The sequence below is a fragment of the Natator depressus genome, chromosome 6 (genome assembly GCF_965152275.1).
Source record: "Natator depressus isolate rNatDep1 chromosome 6, rNatDep2.hap1, whole genome shotgun sequence".
Classification (NCBI taxonomy): Eukaryota; Metazoa; Chordata; order Testudines; family Cheloniidae; genus Natator; species Natator depressus.
Window position 1 is genome coordinate 21,887,695 of NC_134239.1, and position 20,851 is coordinate 21,908,545.

General features: G+C 44.5%; 1 protein-coding gene across 2 annotated transcripts in view; it reads left to right on the top strand.

Annotated features, from left to right (window-relative positions):
* Positions 1 to 13,499, top strand: part of PHRF1 (PHD and ring finger domains 1) — a 45,661-nt gene extending 32,162 nt beyond the window's left edge. Inside the window, exons 14-18 of one of the 2 annotated variants that reach the window (XM_074954752.1) lie at positions 1,438 to 4,248; positions 5,611 to 5,762; positions 6,331 to 6,591; positions 8,325 to 8,453; positions 12,536 to 13,499. In XM_074954752.1, the coding sequence (XP_074810853.1) occupies positions 1,438 to 4,248; positions 5,611 to 5,762; positions 6,331 to 6,591; positions 8,325 to 8,453; positions 12,536 to 12,673 (3,491 nt within the window). In that variant the 3' untranslated portion in view covers positions 12,674 to 13,499. The remainder of the gene's footprint in view (positions 1 to 1,437; positions 4,249 to 5,610; positions 5,763 to 6,330; positions 6,592 to 8,324; positions 8,454 to 12,535) is intronic. The other variant, XM_074954753.1, reaches the window with a different exon arrangement.
* The last annotated feature ends 7,352 nt before the right edge of the window (positions 13,500 to 20,851 follow it).

Sequence of the window (20,851 nt, forward strand, 5' to 3'; positions counted from 1 at the left end):
CACCTGTATAAGTAGGGCCCTACCAAATTCACAGTCCATTTTGTTCGATTTCATGGTCATAGGAATTTAATACTCGTAAATTTCATGATGTCAGCTATTTAAATCTGAAATTTCACGGTGTTGTAATTGTAGGGGTCCTGACCCAAAAAGGAATTGTGGGTGAGGTCGTAAGGAGGTTGTAGGGGGTGTTGTGGTACTGCTGCCCATACTTCTGCGCTGCTGTTGGTGGCGGCGCTGCTTTCAGAGCTGGGCAGCTGGAGAGCGGCGGCTGCCGGCCGGGAGCCCAGCTCTGAAGGCAGAGCCGCTGCCAGCAGCAGCACGGAAGTAAGGATGGCATGGTATGGTATTGCCACCCTTACTTCTGCACTGCCTGCCAGAGCTGGGCCCTCAGTCAGCAGCCGCCACTCTCTGGCTGTCCAGTCTGAGGGCAGCAGCACAGGACTATGGGTGGCATGGCATGGTATTGCCATCTTTACTTCTGCGCTGCTGCTGGCAGGGCGATGCCTTCAGAGCAGGGCCCACGTCCAATAGCTGCTGCTCTCTGGCCGCCAGGGCAGCGCAGAAGTAAGGGTGGCAATACTGTGACTCCTCTAAAATAACCTTGCAACCCCCTCCCCTCCTACAACTCCCTTTTGGGTCAGGACTCCCAATTTGAGAAACACTGGTCTCGCCCTGTGAAATCTGTATAGTATGGGGTAAAAGCGCACAAAAGACCAGATTTCATGGGGGGAGACCAGGTTTCACGATCCGTGACACGTTTTTCATGGCCACGAATTTGGTAGGGCCCTATATATAAGTACTGCACTGTAGCTGTTTTGTCATTTATCACAACTCTCAGTGAACTGGATTAAGCAAAGGGAACTTAAAATCCATTTTTCCTGGAATTTCACATGTTTACTGCCTTCTTATTTGTGAAATACACTGTAAATGGTATGAACAGATAGCTCAAAGTACAGCGATGAGGAGCTGGGCAAGAAAATTAAATACTTGGTAGAGTAGGTGCTGTGTTCATATATTCAGGTACATGCACTCTCCTGACTTAATCATTCTTATCTTGGAAAATATCTGTTCATATTGAAAACTTAAACATAATTCTTAAAGCTAATTGTTCTTTAGTTCCCCACATATCACTGTCCACATATGTTAATCGGTCTATGGCTAAAAGATTAGAAACCATCTCATTATATGGCCTTTGGTGTTTCCAGGTGCACTTGCTACTCTACTAGGGATATTTGATTGCCACAAAGACACCATTGTCCAACATAAGCCTTGAGCATTTGACTAAAATGGTAGTGGGTGTGGTGGCTTGCTGTTGCCAAGAATGCTTCCACAGGCAAAAGTGGAAGATTAAGACTTGTACAGAGTTAATGTTACTTTCATTTTGGAATAAAAGAAGTAAATGTTGAAAAGATTAACTTTTTCTTTTGTATGTTTTAGTTCCGTCACTGCAGAGAAACTCACTTAGTGACTTAAGAGTGGAAGGTGGATCAGGAGAAAATCTTCAACCAAGTACATTGCACTCAGGGACCACAGCAAGCAGCTCCAGTGCAGAACCTTCAGTTTCATTGGGGCTGAATCCTCACACCAGACCCACCTCATCAAGCTTATTTTCAACATCATCCTCGTTAAGCAGGTTCAAGAAGGCAGTGAACCCGGCACAGACAACAGCGGGAAGAGCAGCTGTTAGATTAGAATATTCAATGACTCCTAGATCTGTTCAGACTCTCAGTGTGGCAAATCCGAGCAGACCTGGTCTAAAATCAGATGAAATGCCTAGATTTAATGGGGATTCTAAACATGCAGTGCCCTCTTGCTCCACATCTTCGAAACCCTTCAACAGTAACTCTAATTTGAGTTCAAAAAGTGTAGCTGTGAGACAGCTGCTAAAACCAGCAGCTCCCAAGAGGATTGACATCTCTGAGCTTCCCAGGATACCAAAGATTAAAAAGGAAGTCGTCAGCAGGCATTCAGAATCAGAACCTTCAGGGAACCAAAACTGTGACATCCCCAGTTCCTGTATAACCCAGCTGACTGGCAAAGGGAGCACTAATCAATCAGGAAAAGGTAGCAAGATGGAAAGCAACAAGTCAAATACCAAGGAATCTCAACAACAGACACACACAAGTGGAGGCTCTTTTTCCACAAATACAGGTGTCTATGGGAGTACAATGCTGCTGGGGTCATCCAGGAGTAAAGGTGTAAGCTCTTCTTTTGAGAGCTTTAAGATTAATATCCCTGGAAACGCAGGGCATTCCAGCAGACTGTCTAATCCTGGGTTTTGTAATACCTTCCGCCCTGTAGACAACAAAGTGCAACGGAAAGAGAATCCTTCCCCTCTCTTCTCAATTAAAAAACCAAAGCAGATCAAAAGTGAAATATTATACGATCCCTTTGATCCAACAGGCTCAGATTCAAGTTCAACAAACAGCAGTCCTGAAAGGCTTGTCTCAGGGGTGCCGCTAACAAATATCACCAGAACCATTTCGATTGAAAGTCCCAGAGTTCAAACATTTCAAACTGTACGTCGTTTTACCCCTTACACGGTAGAAAATATCTTTGGGTCGGGTGCTGAATCATCTGATGTTCCATCAAGTAACACAGAGTCTCATGATGATGTGACAATAGAGGGTAGGATTGTGGAACAGATCTCCGATACTGAACAAGAAAAAATGGATGAGGAAGAATCTCAAAGCAGTCCCTGTACTTCCTCTGCAGTCAAACGAACTTCTAATCTGGAGTATTTAAAAGAAGAAAGCAGAGAAAGTCCTCGTGTGTTCTTTGATGCAGAAGACCTAGCTAGAGCTAATATGAAGCTGGAGCCAGATAGCCACTCTAGTAATGATGGGCAGCAAAAAATCCATAAAAGAGAACAAGTGGAGAGAGAGTCGCGTTCCCGATCCCGGTCAAACTCCAGCTCCCGAAGCCGGAAAAAACGGAAAAGAAAAAAGGCACTCCTCAAAGAACATAAGAGAATCCCATCAAGGTCCAGGTCAAGAACACGCTCGAAGGAAAGAAGCTCCAGGTCCGCCTCTTGGTCAGCTGAAGAGGACTACAGTAAAACGCACAAATTGAAATCCAAGAACAGGAGGTCTTCTAGTGATCGTTCCAGTAGTCATGAACGATCAAAAAAAAAGAAAGCAAAGGATAAAACGAAAGACAAAAAAGCAAAAGGTTCCTGGTCCAGGGACAGAAAGAAATCCAGGTCACGCTCAGGGAGTCCTGACAGCTCCTCTTTTGAGTTTTATGAAAGCCGAAAAAAGAAAAGGCGATCTGGCTCTCGATCAAGAGGAAGAGAGCGTTCCCGATCAAATAGCATTGAGAGAACTAAAAGGCGGAAGCACAGGAGAGACAAAAGCTATGAGAGATATGATAAAAAAGATGATAGCTCAAGGCCAAGGGAGAGAAAGAGATCAAGATCCAGGTCACGGGAGAGGAGAAAATGGAGATCTAGGTCACCCTCTGTATCGAGGTCAAGGGAGCACAAAAGCACTAAATCTAGGGGGAAAAGGCCACGATCTAGATCACGCTCCAAGGAAAGAAAACACAAGCCAAAAGAGGTGTCATCGCTTTCTACTCCAGAGAAGGATCAGAGGTCTTCAGATGACAATGTATCTAGTGTTTTTGTACATTGTCATTCTTTGAAACAAGAGCTGGAAGAGCCAACACCAGAAGATGTTTCCTTAAACCTCCAGTCAGCCATCATACCCGAAAAGGAGACTCCAAGAGACACTGCTGTACGACAGGAAAATGCCCAAGAGAGTGCAGAGATGGAGCAAATCTCTGAGGAATTTACAAATGAAGCTGCGCCCCCGCTGCCAGAGAACACACATTTTCTTGCTTCACACGACAATATAGATGCTTCCCTTGAGAGGGAATTAATAGATGGGACTGATTCAGCTGTGGTTAGTAGCCACAACAGTGTGAACCTGGAGGAGACTACAACTAAAATAGAAGATATTGAAGTGTGTCCATCTCTAATAGAATCACCTCGAGAGAAGGACGTTATTGTGCAGGATGAAAGTGACGCAACACCAACCCAAAGCTTATCTGAAAATAAAGTTGTGGAGTGTGTGAAAGATGCTAACGATGAGTGCCCCGTGTTAGATAAAAAAGCCAATGATGTAAATAAGCCTGAGCTGGAGGCAGTATCTCAGGGTCCTGTGTTGAAAGCTAAAGCACTTGTGAAAAGGGTTACATGGAATTTACAGGAGGAAGAAAGTGATGCATTGACTGCTGAAAAAACACCAAGTAAGTTTGTGGGGGGTGGGTGTGTGTGTGTGTGTGTGTGTGTGTGTTTTGCCCCCAAAAAAGTCATAACTAAGGATATGATTTGGTCACAGCTTCCATGACTTTAACAGATCTCCTTGACTATTTTGGCTTGGGCTTCAGCCCCACCATGACCATGCCATGATTCTGTACATTTTTGCTATGACTTCTCTGTGAATTTTGCCTAATTTTACTGTGACAAAATCATATCCATAATCATAATGCATTGAGTATGTTGTCTGTAAGGGACTGTGTTGGTGAAATAGAAAGCTGTCTCGCACTTGTGTAGTGAAACTCTGAAGAAAAGTCATTGTCATAACTGTGTGTGTCTACCCTACAAGCAGCACAGCTGCAACTACACTGCATAGATAGTTGCTACAGTTATGGAAGGGGTTTTTCAATTCCTGTAGTAAATCCACCCTCTTGAGAGGCAATAGCTAGGTAGTCGGAAGAATTCTTCCATCAGCCTGGCTGCATCTGTGGGGGGAGGGAGGGTTAGGTTGGCTTAATTACATCACCGAGGGTATGAAACTTTTCACAGCCCTGTGCGATGGAGCTGGGTCAATCTAATTTTTAGGTGCTGACCAGGTCTCTCATTGTCTAAAGTGACCAGTGGCACAGATAACTGCTCTTCACTCTTGTTAGCCCTGCAGAGCCAACACAGCTAAGAGGGATGTAACGGGATTTTGTTCCTTCTTGTGCATCAACTGAATTGTTTGACAAGTTCCAATCAGATGTACTTGTGCAAACCCAATAAAAACAATAGGCTTACACAGATGTCTCTTGGCTCGTAATTGAAAGGCAGTGAGATTGTTCAGGTGTAGCCACAGACCTTCTTTGTCCTGCGGAGCCTCAGTGCTGTGTGTGATTGTAATGGAAACAATCCAGCTGGACTCAGATCCCAGGTTGAGTTTGCAAGACTGGGAGAAGAATCATCTTTTTACTTAGCACATGTGATATGGAAATCATTGAGACAATATGAACATAGGTCTGTCCCTGCAAGGCTGTTAAACCTCTTTCAGAGTAGAACTGCATCACAAACATCTTACTGGGGCATGATTTCCAAAAAGTGATGAGCAGCCTCTAAAATTCAGATGTTTCAAGCTGGTCACCCAAAATCACTAGTTACTTTTGAAAATGTGGGCTAGTGTGTATAATCAGATTTTCTTTTTGCAGCTGAAAATCCTCACTTAGCAGAAGTTGTGAAATATAAACTTAATCACTGCACAGAATTCTTTCTTAGCCAGTCACATTGCTAGATTTTTGCTTTTCTTACGGCTTGCTTTGTACTTGTGATGCATTGGGTTTATCACTGTTAAATGCTTTTTTTCTTGGGAATTTTAGGGGTGCCGTTTTACAAACTTCAGAGAGCAAAGGAAGGGGCCTGGAAAGCAGAGGACTTGAGCCAAACATTAAATCAGGTGCAGTTAAATGAGCCTCCTCCAACCAATTATATGATTCCTGAGCCTATGTTTCCTGATCTAGATTCCTCTCAGGTTGGTTCCGACTCCAAAAGCGAAGTGTCATGGAAGGCCATTCCACCTCATCCGTAACCTCGTTGTGCCCTGCCCCTTCCATTACAGAATTCTGCTCCTTCCTCTGCGTATAGTACATTCCATACAGCCCATGCACTTCAGCAATCCGCTAACTGCTTATTCCTTCAAACCGTGCTCACACTTAGATTAAAAATCAAAGTTCATTACTTTACTTCACAATATACTTATAGCTTCTGTTTTCCAGCATTTATTTGCCCCCCCAAAATCTTGCTTTTGGGGAACAAATTGTCTTGCTGTAAAACCCAGCTTTTTGGCCGTGGTTCATACTATACATGCTTGTCCATCTGTGCTGCCCACCAGTGAGAAGTTGAGTAGGAGTAGTGCTGGCTGCTGGAGCACAGAAGTCTTGCTGTGGCATGGAAACCTCAGCCCTTTTGACTTAAAGAAATGTTTAGCAGTAAGTCACTTCTCTGTTTCAGTGGGTAAAAGCTGCTTTTAAATTCCCTAAACTCTGCTTTTTTGCACTGTAATATCAAGAAGCGTTTGCCAAAGTGTCTCTATTTTGCAGGTATACAGTCAAAACATACCTTTGACACCACCTCTGCCCTCAAGCCTGCCACCCTATGCACCAGTCAGTCAGCCCACAGTTCAGTTCATAATGCAGGGGAGTCTTCCTCTGCTTGGCTGTGTGGCAGGACAGAGTTTGACTCCAGAGCCAGACAGCTTGGCTACGGCTTCTGAACCAGGAAATCAGGCTGCTTCGGTTGGAGACGTGGAAGAGAAAATCAAAGCACCTAAACCTCCGCTGGATAAAACAAAAAATGAAGAAGTGAGTGAAAGCCCTGATGTTAACATATATCTAGAGTTATGTGCTCAGGCTGTGCCAATCCCACTGAGGCATTTGTGTGTTGTCATAAATCATGAGCAACACTTCCGTGGCTTGTCACTATAATCAGAAATGAGAGATGAATGAGATGTTCTGTTTTGTTTAACTTGTTTTAGGGTCACAAATATTATTTCATGCCGTGTGACTTCATTGTCCCTAATGCCACAGAGTGACTAACTTTGCTTTGGATCACTGTGCTGCCAGTGGAACACTGGACCAACCTTGTCTTTGGTTTATCTGGGTCTTCCTCTGTGTGACAACTCTTTTGTGTGTCAGACCCCTTCCTAGGTCTCTACCTAGTTAGTTTCACTCTGCAGCTTCTGCTAGACCACAGGAGCAGACCTCTGCTGTAGCTGAGTGCTCTTAGAAAGAGGAGGTGAGGCTCTTTTCTGCATAGCCACCTACCCCTCTCTCCTGCCCATCACAATGAAACTGACTAGGACTGCATCAGTTTCTTGCTTCTATTTGTTGGCATCAAACCACCACAAGTGTGAAATTTCTCTGCAGGGGAGTTTGAGTGCAATTTAAAACATTTGGGATGCTTGACCTACTATCAAATGCCAAATTCCTGAAAGCCAGAATGTTCAAACTTGCATAAATACCTGAATTAATTCTCTTCCGTTTTGAAATGGACATAATTTGGGTACAGCAGAAGTCTAAATACTTTAGTTAGAGAATCATAGAAATGTAGGGCTGGAGTGGGCTTCAGGAGGTTATCTAGTCCATCCCCCTTTGCTGAGACAGGACAAAATATACCTAGACCATCCCTGACAGGTATTTTGTCTGACCTGTTCTTAAAAATTTCCAATGATAGAAATTCCACCGCCTCCCTTAGTAACTTATTCTAGTACTTAATTATCCTTATAATTAGAAATTTTTTCCTGCTATCTAACCTAACCTAGTTTCTTTTGCTACATATTAAGTTCATTACTTCTTGTCCTACCTGCATTACATCCACTGCCAGTGCCTTAATGCTGAGTTGGGTTTCTTGATTGGATTCACTATCTATCTTTGGGCCTGTAATAGTTATTAACACCTATGTGCAAGTCCTAAAAATCACGTTTATTATATCTACTGCTGGGTCCATAAGAAAAGGCTTACTAACACTGATAATCCATGATTGAGCAGCAATTTTTATGTAGTGTGAATTCAGTTGCAACAGGAGAATTGTAAGCTACTTTTGATGTGATTTGTAATACTTTATCTTGGAGACCTCTTTACTACCTATGTTTTCTGTGTAATGTTAGGGCTATTTGAAGTTGAAGTGTTATCTTCCCAGCTGTGATTTGCCTTCATAAACAATCTCAGAGCCTTTTAGGTACTCTGTTTATCAATGGATAGATGCTTCGCATTCAAGGCTGTTGGATTAGGGAGGTTAGTTCAAAAAATTAATAAACAAGTGAATTGAGGAATGACTGTCAAAATATAGTAGAACCCTCATTTTTTTCCAGAGTAACTTGGCACTGAGCAGGGTTTCACTGGAACAGGAATTGTAGTTTGCGCAATGTGTGACTTTCATTCTAGTTCACTAATAAGTGGGTTTCACTGCACTTGTAACTCTTTTTAAGTCTTGACATAAATCTTCACTTTGTCAGCTGACTTTTTTAATAGGGCTGGACTTGGGAGGCTGCTTACAGATAATCTTGGGTTACTCATTCTTCCTTTTTGCTTTGTAGTATATGAAGAAACTCCACATGCAAGAGAGGGCTGTGGAAGAAGTGAAACTTGCCATTAAGCCCTTTTACCAGAAGAGAGAGATTACCAAGGAGGAATACAAAGATATTCTCCGAAAAGCAGTACAAAAGGTAAAAAAAATAAATGTTTACTTTTAAAACAGAAGGGGAACTGCACGGACAGTTAGGTGCCAAAGCTTGGATTACATTTATAAGCTCTTGTAGTTACATGCTGTAACAGAGTGGCAGATTCTAGAACTCTACATGGGATCTTGCAGAGCTTTGACATAAGAACTAGGTGTTTTAGGCAGGGCTGATAGCATCGCCTATTATTAAAGTTCTCTGACACTTCCCGTTTTAATACCCTGTTTTTCGGTTGCTAATAACTTTGCCAGGCTTTAACTGGTTGGGCTGATATTTTCCATGCTGGGGGTGTGCCTCAGGCTGAATTTTCTTTGGAAAATTTCAGCCAAAACAGTCTCATTTCCAAGACTGAGCTAGGGAAGTATATGTTGTTTTTCTCTTGCTAAATTCTGTGACCTTTTCTTGGAACAGCTCATGTCCCCAAGCTTTGGAGCAGGGACTTGACATTTGGCAGGAGGTGGCCTTTTCGTCAAGGATGTGCCTTTTGCCATCCCCCTGAAAATCTGCCCAAGTTGTAAGACGTTGAAAAATCGCGGTTCACGCATACTTGGGCTTCTTTAGTTTTAGCTTCTAAAATTGAAGAAGATTCTCACTTCATTGAGCTCATTTGAGCTTCTCTTAGTGCTGACCAGGCTGCGCATGCACCATCCCCACAGATCAGCGGAGCATGTTCCCTCCAGCCCAGAACTCCAGGGGAAAAGCCAGACTTTCCTTGAAATGGTTGATCCCAACTGCTCTGGGGTGGGCTGGGCATTGGCAGTGAGAGCAGGGAGTCTCTCTCTCCTGCACTCTCCCTGACCTCTCCCTGCTGGCATCCATGTAACTTGGAGGAAGCATTTGATTCAAATGCAGAAGGGAATAAAAACTGGACTGGGGGAGAGCAAGGTTGGATTCAGGCTTAGAGTCTGAGAGTGGGAGGGAATGGGTAGGGGAGAAAAACTGGCACGGGCTGGGAAGAGACTGAGATTGGGAGCTGCAAGGGAGGTTAGGTTGAGACTGGTTGGGCAAGGAGGCAGATTCAAAACCAGAGGGAGAGAGACTAGAACTAGGAGCTAATGAAGGAAATGGAGGGGTGGCGAACAAGAGCTGGGGGTGGAACATTGATACTGGATGAGGAGACTGGGCTGGCTGACTGGGCAAGGAGCCAGGGATGGGGTAGGCACAGGGAGGCTGAAATTGAATGAGGAGAATGACTGTGACTAGGAGTCAGTGAGGAGGAAGCGGGAGAGAGTGGACGAGGAACTGGGAGAGGGAGAGACTGGCAGTGCGTGGGAGAGGTTGGGATTTAGGGAGCCTGGAGCGGGTTATTAGAACCAATGGGGCAAGCAGACTGGGGACTGAGGAGTGGAACTGGAGACTGGGGAAACAAGGCGAATGGTACTGGGATAAGGAGCCAAGGGTATGGAAGAAACAGAACTGGGACAGGGATGGAGACAGGGCAGAAGGGATCAAGCTTGGGAAACGGGCAAAATACTCTGTGCCTACTAGATGATACTCACCTCCTGATTCTGGAATAGAATTAGAGATTCTTGAGTCTCGCCATTCCTCTGCTGTCAGCAAATATCCATGAATCCTATTGGCACAGTATGTGTCTCATCCTATTCTAAATGCTGGTCCCTATAGAGGGTGACAACTTACTACTGTCAGGTAGTCTATTAGGTCTGTGCAGTTGATGTAAAGGTTTTAACCCTGCTGCTGACCCATAGGGGTGTGTACATGATGCCATGTAATTGAATTTCTATACTTTCAATTTGCTTTGTTGAAAAACCTAGGAAATTACACACAGACTACATTTTAAAAAAACATTAAGGTTGGAGAGTCAAGTACTCAGTTAGGAAATGCCAGAATTCAGGTTGTTTGTGCAACTTGAATTCAGCCCTCTTGTGTGTATTCATTATGATGCAGTCTTTAATTACATGATCATGCAGTACAGTGCTCAGTTCTTGAGCAGCTTTTAATATTTTGTTTTATGCTCACTGTTCTGTGTGGGGCCTTAGGCCTTTTTTGTTGCTCACTAATCAAATTCTTCAAAGACACAATTATTATTTTCCTCATGGGCTTTTCTATGGCATTCATCACAATAGTATCCAAGTGCTTCACAAATATTATCTTCATAATACTTCTGTGGTGGTGGTGAGTGGCATTATCCCCATTTTGCAGATTGGCCTCTCGTGCCACAGGTGCCTAAAGAAATCCACTATTTTGAGTGCCCAATTTGAGACATCTAGAGCTGATTTTTCAGAGTTCTTAGCCTTATAGAGCACTTCATACATTCAAAGCACAGCTCCTGGTGACTTCATGCTCAGCACTTCTGCAAGTCAGCCACTCAGAAATTAAGGAACACGTAATTATTGACCACCTGTGAAAAGTTTTGTTTAGGTGACTTGCCCAGCATTACATAGAAACTCTGTGGCAGAGGCAGGGATAGAATCCAATTCTCTAAGGTAGCATTCAACTGCCTTAACCATGAGATTGCCCTTCCTCTTCCTGCAATCTCCTGACTCCTCCATTGCACACATTCCAGCTTCTGCAACAATTTAGGCTGGGGTCCTATAGACAACAGGCTGCTTCACTACACAACCCTGATTCATCACTAGAGCAGATCCATCCTGTTCCCTGAATGAGGCAGGAGGCCTATGGAACATATAATATGTGGATCATGTGTTTAAGACCATATCAAATGCATAAACACAAGGGGGCTGAATTAAGGTTGCACAGGCAACCTGAATTCTGGCATTTCCTAACTTTTGAGTGTTTGACTTTGCAACTGTAAAACATTCTTTTAAATGTAGCTTTTTGTGTTATTATTTTGGGTCATTCTGTCTCAGGATTTTGAATTCTGCATAGACATGCAGAGATTTTTGCCAAGCCACTTGGACGTTATGTCCAATAAGCTTCATTGTAGGTACATAAGAGGAGTCAGTCTTTCTGAAATGATGAGAATCATGCTCCAGTGACAGAAATCCTCCAGGGAAAACCTCAGAGGAGCCCTTTCTGCGGCGCAAGCTTAGACTGACATCTGTGTTCTGTTACGTTTGAGTTACCAATAAAGCCAGCTAAAGCAGAGGTGGGCAAGCTTTTTGGGCCGAGGGCCACATCTGGGTGGGGAAATCGTATGCAGGGCTGGGGCAGGGGGTTGGGGTGTGGGAGGGGGTGCGGTATGCAGGAATGGGCTCAGGGTAAGGGATTGGGGCAGAGGAGGGGTGTGAGGTATATGATGGGGCTCAGGGAAGGGGGTTGGGGTGCAGGAGGGGTGCGGAGTGCAGGAGAGGGCTCGGGGCTGGGGTGCGGGAGGGAGCTCAGGGCAGGGGGTTGAGGTGCAGGAGGGGTGCAGGGTGTGGCGGGGGCTCAGAGCAGGGAGTTGGGGTGCAGGGGGTGTGTGGGGTGCGGCGGGGGCTCAGGGCAGGGAGTTGGGGTGCAAGGTGCAGGAGGGGCTTAGGGCAGGGAGTTGGGGGGCGGGGGTGCAGGAGGGGTTCGGGCTCCGGCCTGGTGCCGCTTATCTAAAGCGGCTCCGGGGCGGCAGCGGTGTGCGCCAGGGCAGGCTCTGGGGGGGACCACAGGGCTCCACGTGCTGCCCTTGCCACGCCTCGAGGGACCTCCCCCGAAGCTCCCATTGGTCACGGTCTCCTGTTCCCGGCCAATGGGAGCTGCGGGGGGCGGTGCCTGGAGGCAAGGGCAATGCACGGAGCCCTCAGCCCCCCCCTGCTGCCGCCGCCGCCACAGGGACATGGTGCAGGCCGCTTCTGAGAGCGGCACTGGGCCTGCGGCACCACGGGGGGCAATCCCGCGGGCCGGATCCAAAGCCCCGAGGGGCCGGATCTGGCCCACGGGCCATAGTTTGCCCACCCCTGAACTAAAGGATAGACTTGGAGTTCACACAGTGCTATATGCTGTCTGCTCACATGTTAATTTTTTATGCTTTTTATCAGCTAGTCTTTCATATTACACAACGAATGCATAATTGGGAAAGCAGGTCTGAGGTACAAATGGTAGTTTGACATCTGTTTCTCACCCTTCTGGACACTTGTAACAATATTTATTAACTGAATGACCTGTTTTTTGCCCTGTAGATTTGTCATAGCAAAAGTGGAGAAATCAATCCCATGAAGGTGGCCAATCTGGTAAAGGCATATGTTGAGAAATACAAACATATGAGGAAACACAAGAAGACAGACACTGAAGAAGATCTGCATGAAATGGAGAATTGAAGTAAGACCCATCATGAGGCAAATTGGGGTTATTCTGGCCAAGGACATTATTCTGGAGGGAATAAATAGTCTGCAGTTGCATCTCATTGGAAAGAAGACATAAAGAAGCTGGGTATAATAGGATTTATCTGCCGAATGAAGCTTGAATTGTTTTCCACGTGGGAATAGAATTTCTTGTCTTGAATGAACTCCCGTTGTAGATCCAAATGACAGAAATCAAATGCCCCCAAACCAGCAGCATAGTTCAGCGGAGACTTAGAAAATATTAAAACTTTGGGGGCTCTCAAGTTGCTACAGTTTTTAGGGTTTACTTTGATCACATTTTTGGTCTGTGCACCTGTCTTGCTAACAGTTTAAAACTGGACACCATTTTTATATTCAGAACATAAAGAGAGAGACTGTTTCCATTGTGTTATTTATCAAACTATGGATTGTCTTTAAAAACTTCTCATACGTTGATTTAATACTTGAAATGTAGTATTTTTAGCCTGGTCGATGGTGAGTGAAACTTTGACTCGCTCTCCGTCGTACAGGATTGCAAAAGTGAGCTAACCTTTATAAATTGTCTTCAGAAACCACTGCTCAAGATGTGGCATTTATTTACATTTTGTTGAGTATCTTGTTAATGAGAATCTTAAATTTTTTTTGAGGGGGGGGCAGATTATGTTGCAATTTTGTAAATAACGTGCCGATGGTTGTTTTTGTGTTTTACTGAGCTGCCTTTCAGAGAAAACAAAGAGCAAAGATTGTGAATTTTCAGTAACAAGCTTGAGGAGTGAGAGGGAACGATGTACAAAGCAGAAATGTGAAAGAATTTATAAAGTTATTTTGAATGGTTTTAGCCATGCAGAAAGTGTCATTTATTTGTCCTTATCCTTGCATCTTACTCTTTCAGTAGCTATTCTGTATAAATCTCCACTCTTGGGTCTTAAATAGAGCCTGGGGTATCCTTTTAAGGCCTGGCCTACATGTAAATATTAGATTGTCCCAACTACATCACTCAGGGCTGTGAAACATTTCATACCATCTGCAAAGTAGTTAGGTTTGCCTAACCCTTTGTGTGGCTATGGATAGTTTGACGGAAGAATTCTTCTGTTGACCTAGCGACCATCTCTTGGAGAGGTGGAATACCTATATTGATGGGAAGATTCCTTCCTTCGATATAGGAAGGATCTACGCTACAGCAGCACAGCTACACTGCGATAGCTGTTCCGCTGTAGTGTAAACGTACCTCTAGTGTCGGGTGTGTAATTTCTTGAATTAACGTGTTACCTGTTTTTAGGATTTCTGGTGCTCACATTATTGAGGTACAGCACATGTAATGAGTTCTGAACACCTCAGATTTCTTCATAATAGCAATGTTTGTCCCCAGGTACTGCAGAATCAGGCTGACACAAATCTTTTCCAAGACAGATGCCTAGAAAGTAATGGCTGACGAATGGTTTAGGTTGTTTTTTGGTGGGTTTAATATGCTGAACTGATCAGTGTCCATGTTATTGTTTGGGAAGGGGAGGGAATTATATGTAAGGAAATTAAGGCGGAAACGATTAGGCTACAGATCAGGAAAGGGCTCTCTCATAAGAATTAGAATATAATATACATGACTGTAGGAAGCTGTGGAAGGTAGGTGTAGTAAAATTTAGAAGACGAATGCTTACCTAACCTCTTGGAGCACATTTGGATACACTGTGCCCTACTGATGGTGGGTTCATCTGCCAAGAACAAGGTGCCCTCTAGGTGATCTCATTATTTTTAATTAAATAAATAGATCAATCTGAGTGTGTTGTTTTTGTTTTTGGCCAAGGGGTTTAACTAAAGCTTCACATGTGACAGAACTTCCTTAGCCGCTCTTATATTGCCTTTCTGAATATCTTCAACTATCTTATCTTTCCAGTATTTACCTTGGCTTTCTTTTCCCTCTGAGCTCTGTGGTTGGGTCATGATTCTGAGTTGCTACGTTACTATTTGATTTTAAATAATGAGACACTCCAGGTAACACAGGGCTTTACAGTGTGTGTAAATAGCCTGGATTTGTGTGCATAATTGCTTGGAGTACAATACGCCGGCGGTTCTCAACCAAGGGTCCAGGGCCCCCTGAAGGGACCCTGAGCAGGTTTCAGGGGGTCCACCAAAATAAACCAAAGAGCAGGGCCGGCATTGGACTTGTTGGGGCCCAGGGCAGAAAGCTGAAGCCCAATTCCTGCCACCCAGGGCTGAAGCGGAAGCCTGAGCAACTTAGCTTCACAGGGCTGCCTGTTGTGTCAGGCCCCAGGCCATTCCCCTGCTTGCTACCCCCTAATGCTGGGCCTGGCTTTTAATCTACTGTATGTGCAGCAAAACCGTCGTGGCAAAGGTGGGCCATGGAACTTTTATGGCATGTTGGGGGGGCCTCAGAAAGAAAAGGTTGAGAGCCCGTGCAGTACGCTACCCTCTTACGCCTTCATTAGCCTTGGTAATTGGTATGTGTATGTAACTGGAAGCTGATTTTGGTTGACTGCAATAGTAGACCAATTAAATAGTTGAAATTTTCAAAGCTCCCCAAAGCATCTAGCCACACTACTTCCAATAATTTGAATGCAAATTGTGTGGCTGAACACCCTAGTTGGCTCTGAAGAAATCTCAGCCCATGTTTTTTAAGTTCACAGGCACCGCCACCAGGGTGGGGGAAAAGCAGGAGAAGTGGTCTTCTGTCCTCCTGCCCACCGCCCAAAAATAGCAGCATTCGCTAGCTTGTAGATGATCCCGACAGCACAGCTGCAGGGCTCGTGCACAGCTCTCAGATCTGGTCTCCTTTTTATTTGTTTCAGCTCCACATGAAAGAGTGAACATTCTACTTATTTGAATCGGATATTGACCCATTATTTAAAAAAAAAAAATCCCCCAAACCCACAGCTCGTTGGGCACATTTTTATTCCCCTTGCTGCAAAGCCTTTATTTTGGTCCTATCGTTCAGGGCCATATGGAAGCAAAAGAACGTCTGGATAAGATGTTGACGTGAACTCTTGTTCTGAACTGGAGCTTGTAGAGTCAGTCATTACGTTGGGTGCGTGTGTACTCTGTGTAGCTACTTTTCTGATGAATTGACCACTAAAATGTTAACACTGGGGGTGCTGAGATGTAAATATTGCTGCCAGACTTTCATAAAAAAAATGTGGACTTTTAAAACAACTTTTTGACTGTTTCCTAATTTGTATTTTCTTGCAGCATCAGTCTTGAACTTGTCAAGAATTGTTCAGAGGTAAATGTGGTGGTGCTATATGTTAAGAAAACATATTACCAGATGTATTTATTACAATAATAGGTTTGAAATTCATCACCCCTTTATGTAGGGCCATACCAAATTCATGGCCATGAAAAACGCATCACGGACTGTAAATCTGGTATTTTGTGTGCTCCTGTACTATACATATTTAATGGGGGAGACCAGCATTTCTCAAATTGGGGGTCCGGACCCAAAAGGGAGTTGCAGGGGGGTTGCAAGGTTATTTTAGAGGCTCGTAGTATTGCCACCCTTACTTCTGCACTGCCTTCAGAGCTGAGCAGCCAGAGAGCAGCGGCTGTTGGCCGGGTGCCCAGCTCTGAAGGCACCGCCCTGCCAGCAGCAGTGCAGAAGTAAGGCTGGCAATACCATGCCATGCCACCCTTACTCCTGCACTGCTGCCTTCGGAGCGTGGCGGCTGGTGACTGAGGGCCCGGCTTTGCAGGCAGCAGCGCAGAAGTAAGGGTGTCAATACCATGCCAGGCGATCCTTACTTCTGCGCTGCTCCTGGCAGCAGCTCTACCTTTGGAGCTGGGCTCCCAGCCAGCAGCCACCGCTCTCCAGCTGCCCAGCACTGAAGGCAGTGCCGCGGGTGGCAGCAGCGCAGAAGTAAGGGTAGCAGTACCGCAACCCCCCCTACAATAACCTTGTGATGCCCCCCCCCCACAACTTCTTTTTGAGTCAGGACTCCTACAGTTACAACACCGTGAAATTTCAGATTTAAATAGCTGAAATAATGAAATTTACGACTTTTAAATTCCCATGACAGTGAAATTGATCAAAATGGACCGTGAATTTGGTAGGGCCCAATTTATATGTGATATCACCTGTGGTAGGATTACATGGTAGAAGGAAAACACATCAAGGCATGCAGTCTGCATTTGCCATGCTCTCAGGTTACAAGATAACAAGTACACAGATATAGACTAGAACTGCTCTGCCATTGTTTGGAATAAACACTTGTTGAGATCAACTGCATGAAAAATATGTATAAAAGTACATAAAGTGTGTGAATTTGTCCTTCTTGCTATATTTAACATACCAGGAAATCTTATTTATTTAACTACATCTGTGTTTACGTTGTTGCATGCTCTTTGACATGAGCTCAGAACTGTCTCAACTGAATACTTCATAGATTGGGTAATTTAGTTCAATGGTACTTGGATATCTCATTATGTGGCTTAGAACAACCCTTTCCCTTACATCTGTCCAGTTTTAAAAGGAACACTGTCTAAAGAACCACTAACTCAGAGGTTCTCAAACTGTGGTCCATGGACCACCCAGTGGTCCATGGATAGTTCCCTCTAAGGTGCACTCCTGGGTGGCTGCCCATGAGAATGAAGGTCAGAATCCCTCCCAAAGGGGTGTGTATGTACGTGTGTTTTTGCCCCTCACTTTTAAAGGCCAGTTACCTTTTGAAATGCATTTTCCCTAATTAGTGGCCCCGCGCAGGCGTGACTCCACTAATTAGGTGCTTGGACCGTGGAGAAGATGCACATGTAAGGTCAGGTGGTGGCCTTGGGGGAAAGGGGATAGGTGGGAGGGAGCAGTGGAGTGAGAAGTGGGGGTGGGGGGAATTTGGGATGTGCAGGGCTGCGGCCGCCAGAGAAAGAGACAACTTTCCCCAGCTCCAGGGCTGCGGCTGCCAGGGAGAAATGGCCCTCCTCCCCAGCCTCAGCTCTGTGGGTGCTGTGGCGGGGGAGACAAGGCACATCCATTGCCTTAGAAAGGTAAGACCGCTGATATTAAAATATGAGTTGTGTGCTTTTATTTGCAGAACAAAAAAACTTTAAGGGTTTTTTTTTATATAGCACTTTTATCCAAAGCGCTGTAGAATAGTTAGCCAATGGTACAAACAACGCTTGGAAAGATCATTAAGTGGTCCGCTGAGACCCTCAGCAATTTTCAAGTGGTCCGCCAAAAAAAAAAGTTTTTAAGAACCACTGCACTAAGTGAATGAAGGTGTATAACACAATGCTGTTAAAGGCAAATGCTATTTTTAATGAGCCACCACTGTCCTTGCCTGGTACTGGAACTTCTTGACTGCCTTCAGCACATCACGTATATAGAGGCTTTTTGGGAGAAGGAATTCTAGAAACCAGATGGCAACAGAGGGGAGCAGGAAAGGTTGATCTGCATTTTAACAAACAACATGGAACCTCTTTCACCATGAGATTCCATGTCTCCGTCCTCATGGTGGGAAGGAACTTTATCTAGGGGTGACCTTCAGGAAAATGCATTTCAAAAGGTAACTGGACTTTAAAAGTGAGGGGCAAAAACACCCGTACATACACACTCCTTTGGGAGGGATTCTGACCTGACAATCTGGTCAACCGTGTTGCTGGGAACACATGGTAAGCATTTCACCTTGAACTAAGTCTAGTTTAAGTTTTAGTTACTAGAAAAAGATAAAATGCTCTCTCTTGTAACCATTTGTGACTTTAACGCCTTATACTCACTTGAAATCTATCTCTTTGGAGTTAAACTTGTTTTATTCTTTAATCAAATTAATCCAGTGTTGTGTGTTAAACTGAATTGTTTGGTAAATCCAATTGAAATAGTGAGTTGTATATTAACCCCTTACAGGGGCAATGAACCTATAATATCTGAACTGTCAAGGAGAGGGCTGGACAGTGCCGAGCACATGTTTTTAGGGAAAATTCAGAACTAGGAGTGTGGTGGGGTCAACCTGCAGGTAGGAACCAAGGCTGCTGGAAGCCAAAGTGCGGCTAACAGGCTGCTGGGGTCAGAGTTGCTGGGCCAGGGCTGTTGCTGTACACAGACCTCAGGGTGTCACTGGCAGGCTGATTGTGAGTGACCCCAGTTGGGAGTTAAAATAGTAAAGCATTGTGAGACACCCAAGGTTGCAGGGCAGGTGGTGACACAACCCCTGACTAGTCTGGGTTGCACCAGAATTGTGATACGTTCCCATCTTGGTATCAGCTGCAAACTTTATAAATGTACTCTCTATGTCATCTTGCAAATCATTTTATGAAGATATTGAACAGAACTGGACACAGGACAGATCCCTCTTGATATGCCTTTACAGTTGACTTTACGGCTTGAACCATTGATAACCGAGTACAATTTTCCAACCAGCTGTGCACCCATCTTATAGTAGGTTCTTCAAGGCTGTATTTCCCTAGTTCGTCTCACATGATAGTCTCATAAGCATTGTCAAGCCTTACTAAGGTCAAGATATATCACATCTACTGCTCCCCCTCTACACACAAGGCTTGCAACCCTGTCAGAGAAGGATATTAGGCTGGTTTGACGTTATTCTTGGCAAATCCATGTTGACTGTTACTTATCACCTTATTATCTTCTAGGTGCTTACAAATTGATTATTTTACTCCATTATCTTTCCCAGTACTGAAATTAAGCTGCCTGGTCTAGAATTCCCTGAGTTGTCCTCATTCCCGTTTTTATAGATAAGTAGGTACTATATTTGCCCTCTGGGATCTCTCCAATCCTCCATGGATTCTCAAAGATAATTGCTAATGGCTGAGAGATCTTTTCAGCCAGTTCCTTTAAGTGTTCTAGGATGTATTTTTGTCAGGCCCTGCTGACTTGCAGATAGCTAACTTAACTTGTTCTTTCTCTATTTTAGCCTCAGATCCTACCCCATTTTGTTAGTCATCCAATCACTGTTAACCTATTTGGTGAAAACTGAAACAAAAATGCATTTTGTCAAGTATCAGACAGGTAGCCATGTTAGTCTGTATCCACAAAAACAACGAGGAGTCCGGTGGCACCTTAAAGACTTAACAGATTTATTTGGGCATAAACATCTGAAGAAGTGTTTTTTTACCCATGAAAGCTTGTGCCCAAATAAATGTTAGTCTTTAAGGTGCCACCGGACTCCTTGTTGTTTTAAAAAAGCATTTCACACTTCACCTATTGCTTCATTTTCTGTTGTCTTTTCCTCCTCCATTGAGTAACAGGCCTGTCCTGTCCTTGGTCTTCCTCTTGCTTCTAATGTATTTGTAAATGTTTTCTTATTGCACTTTTCTATCCCTAGCTAGTTTAATCTCATTTGATGCCTTGCTGGCTCTTGTTTAGATGTTTCGGCCCCTGCTGACCGTGGCTGATGAGTGGGTGGCCATTGTGAAGTTGAGGGCAGGTCCAGACAGTGCTTTGGCTTTAAAATGCTGTCCCTGCTGAGGGGGCTTCCGGGAAGAAAATCTTTGTCTATTTTACATGGTCTTGGAAATGCTTGTCGGATGTCAGTTGCATTCTTGGCACCTCTGCCTGACATCCACATGTGCTGAACCATGTATCCTTTTAACCATAGTGTCGAGAAGGCTTGTGGCTGGTCTGGACAGCATGGCTTGGGCATGATCTTAGAACTGGCATGTAGACCCTGAGCTCTTTGGGGTAGAAACTGTCTGTCTGCTATGGTTTGTACAGTACTTAGCGCAATCTTCATTCCTGGTTGGTCCCTAGACACTACTATGATAAGATTCCTAAGAATGGTCATCTGTCCCTGAGAATGTGATATACATTGATGTCAATTGCCCCTGAAGTTGGCTGGGGTGTGGGGATAACCAAGCCATCTGTCATTAATATGTTTACTGCTTTTCTATCACACAGCCACCCTGTCCTGCCTTTCAAAAGGCAGTTCGTTAGGAAAGGACAGCACCCCCTTTGAGGAGCGAGGAGAAGCAAACTTACCAACACCTTTACCTGCTGTCCCTGCTAACTGGAGGCTGCTGGAAGTGGACAGCTGGGATCCCAAGGGAATCTCTCCTTCTTACTGTGTGTACTAATGAATACCCAGTTCCTTCTCACTGTGCCTTATGTAAGAAGGGTGATACAGATATTTTGAAATCATCTTCTAGGGTGGAGGAGGGAGGGCTCAAAAGAACATTTCCACAGGAGGTGGGAACTGCAGAAGGGACGTTTGAGCTTTAGAAAGG